This window comes from Perca fluviatilis, chromosome 4 (genome assembly GCF_010015445.1).
Source record: "Perca fluviatilis chromosome 4, GENO_Pfluv_1.0, whole genome shotgun sequence".
Taxonomy (NCBI): domain Eukaryota; kingdom Metazoa; phylum Chordata; class Actinopteri; order Perciformes; family Percidae; genus Perca; species Perca fluviatilis.
Genome location: NC_053115.1, coordinates 11021917 through 11028009, shown reverse-complemented (window position 1 = coordinate 11028009; position 6093 = coordinate 11021917). Strand labels below are relative to the sequence as shown.

The following is a 6093-nucleotide window of genomic DNA, read 5'->3' as shown; positions in this document are numbered from 1 at the left end:
TGATTGTAGCCTGACGGAAGTAGGTCTGTTCAGTGGACTGGATTATCAGGTTCTGACGGAGACAAAACGATACTTTACACCGGCTTTACACAAAGTTAAAAGGACTTGGATTCTTCCGTTGATCCTGTTCATCCCCCTTTATAAGAATTCACAAAAAATTGCCCTCGGGAAGACATGGAGACGTTACAGCAACCAAAATTTGCAAAAAGTAGCCTATTTCATTCCAAAACGTTATGTTTTCTGCATGTGTTATTTATTGTATGTATTGTGTAAGGCACATTTCCACATATTAATACTATTATTATTATTCATGCAGCTTTCACTGCTTTATGGAGAGTTCTGAGACTACCTGGAGCATCTTAACAGCAGGAAGTGCCATTAGCTCACTCACACAAACCTTTATTTGCATAACACCTGGGCCTTTACTGCATTAAATTTGCGTTGCCTGCATGCGCATTAGGGCAGGAAACGTCACACCTAAAATTATCTCTGCCATTTAGCAAATCTAAGAAATAAGACTTCTTAGATGAATTCCCCTGTGTGCGTGTGTGTGTGTGTGTGTGTGTGTGTGTGTGTGTGTGTGTGTGTGTGTGTGTGTGTGTGTGTGTGTGTGTGTTTGTGTGTGTATGTTGCTGGCTGGCAATCGTCTTTCAACATACATAATGAAAATCTTACATATAGTGCATCAGTTGTAATAATAGGTAATAATCCAAACAAACAACAACAAACAATAAGCGCTTGCGGCTTGTGGGCTTAAAATATTTCACACTCTGACTACACATGACAACTTGCTGACACTTAAAGTACGTTTTGAAAATGATTCTTTAGTACAGTATTATTACATTATTGTGATATTGCTAATTCAGTAGGCAAAATTATCTGAGTACTTCTTTTTTTTTTTTCAACAATGTGTTTATTGAGTTTTATTTTAACCAAGACATACATCAACGTAGACAAAACCCTGAAAAACAATATAAGCATAAACCAAACTACAGACAGCAATCACAGAAACAGAGTAAAAATTAAAAATTAAAAAAACACCATATATAAAAGAATTACCTTTCACCGTGGTCTGATTCCATATTGTAAGATATATCTGGAGCATCTAACTAATCAAACAGTGTCATAAGCCAATATAAAAATCTCACTCCCACATGAAAATTACTAATTTACTCAGAATTCCCCTCATTTGCCAGAATAACACCCACATCATTTTGTTCAACAAAGTTCAAAAATGGTCCCCAAACCAGTTTGAAAGTATCTTGTCTATCCTTAACCATATACGTTATTCTATTCTATCCATTGTTAGGCAAGAAGACATTTCTCTAAGCCACCGACCAATACTAGGCCTATTCACATCCTTCCAAGCAAGAGAAATCAATCGTTTGGCTTGCAGTAAACACATATCTATAAAACTCTTTTATCTATCTGTACTTCTTCCTATAGCATGTGTCACAATAGCCAACATTTTATTATTATTATTATTATTATTATTATTATTATTATTATTATTATTATTATTATTATTATTATTATTATCATAATACGTTTGGTCATTTTTAAATTGGTATTTTCAGGTAGTCTTGGCGAGCTGAGGGGTTATCTAGCGCTCCCTGGTGGACGTTTCAAAACCCACCTGACATTGTCATGGCTGCCTGTCATCCAGTTGCACCGACAGTTCTCTCGACATTCGACATCTAAAACGCTACGACGCCATTTTATTCTTCCAGCATTTATCAGAGAAGAAGACCGACAAGACACTTGTTAAAACAGAGGTAGCTAAGCTAAGCCAAAGACAGTTAACGATGAGCGGAACCAAAGCCCGCAGCGACACGCCTGTTGCTGAAAATGTCTCCGGTGGCGGCCACAGCACTGCGGCGCCTCCGCGGGACCGCAAGCCTGGCGGAGGGGTTCTGAAGAGGCTCAAGTCCCGGAGGAGCCAGGTGGACAGCAGGCCCGTCACGGAGGAAGACCTGCGGACACAAAGTGGACACATCACGCCGGAGGACGTGTTAGGACTGCGGGTGGCTACTCGAGGTTTGAGTCTCTCTCGAACATTTCTTGTTAAAGGTTTACGTGGTGGACACATGGTGCTTAACGTGCTTCCTGTGCTGTTAACCGAATCTCTACATTACAAGCTACAGAATACATTTAATCTACACATTGACGTTACATAAAACTAGAGGAAATGACGTCCAGGCGAGCATGCTTATGTGGCTGTCATGTGAAAATAGACTCAGACTAAAATGGTATTACATCTGTTGTATTATCTGACAAAATACACATCTGACATCATGAACAATAGTTAGACTTCATGGAAAAATCGATGTTTCTATTTTTAAGCAGCTCAATGGACACTTTAACAATAGGAGGCGTCTTTGACATGAAGGTTCTATGTGGTGTCACTTTAATTGTACTAAGATCCTGTCAAATGTCAAATTGAGCACACGGAGCACTATTGTGACATCACAGCCATGATTGATCACTCTGTATGGCCTCAATTAGATACAAACTAATAATGATGACAACATGGTAGATTCTCGTCAATGTTGTAGCCTACATTTAAAACTGTTACAACATATGGGATATGCAAGGAAATGAAACTGTAGAAATTGAATGATACAAGGGCACTGCTTATCACATTATTCAACTGTGAAGTCCTAATCAGTGTTTTTAATATATCTCTCTTTTGAAAAACAGCACACATTATAGGCTACAGCATATTCTTGTTGGCTTCACACATGCTTATTTTCATGCATATTTCTGTAATGCCACAGTAGCTCCACAGCAATCATAAAAGCTTTGTTGTATCTTATCTTCTTTTATAGATAGGGTGCATTATGTATCTGTGTATGCAAAGTTGTGTGTGTCTGTGCACAAGTAAAGCTGTGTCGTCTGAGTGTTAACAATGTCAAGCACAGTGTTTTGCATGTCAAAGCATCCTGTTCATGCTTTAAGGGTGTACGTGTATGAACTACAATGGCTTGAAAATAATTTCAGCGTTTTTTAACCCCTGAATGCTGTCTGTCGTTGTTGCAGGGTACCTGTGTAAACCTGAGGACAATATTTATAACATTGACTTCGTACGCTTTAAGATCAGAGACCTGGAGACAGGCACTGTCCTGTTTGAGATTGCCAAACCCCCACATACAGGTAATGTGCATCAGCTTCCTGCTTGTACTGTTTTATTTTAGTGTTTGTTCTTTAAGGAAGCTGTTGACTGTGAAGTATCTAGTTTCTAATCTTCTGACCCTGCTGCCAACTTGTTCTAGTTATTGTCTCAAACCATAATACCAAAGTTCAGAAACATCCATGGTTATTTGGATCAAACATAGTCCTCATTGTCAATTATTTAAAAAATGTCTCTGTCCTATGTTGTGGGTCTCAGAAGACGAGGAGAACAGAGAGGCAGACGCGTGCGCAGGGCGATTTGTACGCTACCAGTTCACCCCAGCCTTCCTGCGCCTGAGGACCGTGGGAGCTACGTGAGTGACTCACACTTCATCAACACACACACCTAAGGAAAACACACTCACCTGTTCCATGCACAAACAATGGAAACAATTGCAGCATTGTCACTGTCAGATACACACTCATTTGAACCAGTGCAGTATAAATGTAATAACATTATGATCACACAAGAACAGACCTTTTGTTGTAACATTACATTCTCCCTTCTCTCTCTGGATCACTCAATCAGGGTGGAATTCACAGTTGGAAACCGGCCTTTAAACAACTTCCGCATGATCGAGAGGCACTACTTCCGCGATCACCTGCTGAAGAGCTTTGACTTTGACTTTGGCTTCTGTATCCCAAACAGCCGTAACACCTGTGAGCACATCTATGAGTTCCCTCAGCTGTCTGAGAGCCTGGGTAAGTCGTCTTTTCCTAACACATAGACATTATGAGTAAAACCTACAAATTTCTTAAATACAGTTATGTTAAAAAAAATATTCCACATGCAATGATTATATTGAAGTATGTCGATACCTTGTAGCTCAGAAGAGATTGTGTCACCTTATCCAAATGTTAAATATCTAGAAGACTGAATTTAGTTTTACGTAATCTGTGTACCATGCAAATACATAAAGAACAGATCAGCAGTTCTTAGAGATGTTCCGATACCGATACTGGTATCGGTATCGGCTCCGATTCTGCCTAAAACGCTGGTATCGGTATCGGGAAATACTGGAGTTTATGCACTGATCCGATACCACGTAATAAAGCCTTATAGAAAATCTACGTTAAAGTAGTTTGTTTATGTTCTTTTTCCATTATAACTGACTGTCAAACTGGATAATAAAAGAAAGTTCTGTGGCGTTCATTGTTTTTGTTTGTTCATGTTTCAGAAAGCGTTTAACCTGAGCCAGACCGACAACAAAGATAGAAATAATATCACATCCATACAGGGATAGTAGTATACAGTTGTTAAAACATAATAAAATATATGACACACTGGTATCGGATCAGTACTCGGTATCGGCCGATACGCAAGTTCAGGTATCGGAATCGGTGGTGAAGCTGTAGGTGATTGAGGGATCTGCAGCCAACGTTAACAACAGTCTTCAATCTCTTACACTATTTATGCTGTTTTGGATAATTATACTATCCAAAATACCGCATTTTTATGACCCTCATTTACGGTATATGGGACAGTATGTCATCATTATGTTTTGGAAAACAATAACTCTACACTACAACTACTAACTCTTACCACTCTAGTGTAGATGATCTTAAAAATGTGCATATAAATGAGCAAAAGTAGTCTTTCTTAATACAATACCTACATGCCATATGTACGTTGAAAGAGTTGTTGGTTACTGCAATCTTTCCACCACTCCATACAGGCTGTAAAGAGATCCCTTCCTAGTGCGACTACACTGTAAAACATGGGGAGCAAAATTCACAGTACTGTAAAAATGCATTTTAAAGTTCAGCTTGAGCTAATATGAGGCTTCAGCCGTCTGAGCTCACTAAATCAAGCGGGTATCTTCTTAGTCCATCTAAGTTTAAGTATCCCCCTGCCCTAGTTCAGCAAGGAAACTCATGGGTAAACACAAAAAGGGAACTTTATCCTAAAATATCTAACTCTGGAGGATTGAGATGCAACTAAATCCTCATATTAGCCTAGGCTGCACTGAACAAGACGGTGAATTTTGTCCTCAGTGTTATTTCAGCTATTTCTGTCCTCTATGTTTTACAATGCAGTTGCTTCATGGCCAGGGCAGAGAACGATTTATTACAGTGACCAATGACTCTTTTAATGTACATAATTTACCTTTAATGCTTTTCCTATAAAATCAGTTGTGTTATGTGACAACAACTATGGTGCCATTCATATTTGCTAATACATTATTTTCCTAATGAGCTGGTTTTGCCACTGGTTGTGTTGTGATATTATTGTTATAAGGGGCATAAGCCCACCACAGCAAAGAATTTTGACATTTCAAATGCTTACTCAATAATGCTGACCCGATCATTTCACATTTTTATACCATCGGTTCTAATAGTTTGGAAGTTCAAAAAAAAATGTTGGAATGGATGAAATGCATATGTTGTCTGTTTTTCAGTCCGTCAGATGGTGGAGTGTCCTTATGAGACCCGGTCAGACAGCTTCTATTTCGTCGAAAACAGACTGGTCATGCACAACAAGGCAGACTATGCTTATAACGGAGGACAGTGATATTGGCCTGCTAGCATGCAAAAAACACACACACACACACACACACACACACACACACACACACACACACACACACACACACACACACACACACACACACACACACACACACGTACTGTCATCTGTATACACATTTAAAGACACACATACATGTTATATACACACATGCATGCACATAGCTGATTATACATCACTCATACATGCACAAGCAGCTAAATGACATGGTTGAATTGCCTCTGATGTTTTTTAAAGATGAATTGCCATTCACTGGGATCATTTTCAGGACGCGTATTTCATATTGCAGGAGGTCAGTATCAGTCTCAGCTCTGACATACAAACAGGAAGCTTCTGTTAGAAAAAAGTTCAATACGGGTTCATTTATCTGTTTTTAATTATGAACAGTTCTGTTT

General features: G+C 38.9%; 1 protein-coding gene across 2 annotated transcripts; it reads left to right on the top strand.

Moving 5' to 3' along the window:
• Positions 1–1671: 1671 nt before the first annotated feature.
• Positions 1672–5776, top strand: LOC120557233 (protein unc-119 homolog B-like). 2 transcript variants are annotated; one of them, XM_039797367.1, is made up of 5 exons: positions 1672–2037; positions 3040–3153; positions 3392–3485; positions 3701–3873; positions 5571–5776. In XM_039797367.1, the coding sequence occupies exons 1-5, from the start codon at positions 1806–1808 to the stop codon at positions 5681–5683; spliced, it is 726 nt and encodes a 241-aa protein (XP_039653301.1). In that variant the 5' UTR covers positions 1672–1805; the 3' UTR covers positions 5684–5776. The 2 variants fall into 2 exon arrangements, with proteins under 2 accessions (XP_039653301.1, XP_039653299.1); XM_039797365.1 differs by having other exon boundaries at positions 3389–3485.
• The last annotated feature ends 317 nt before the right edge of the window (positions 5777–6093 follow it).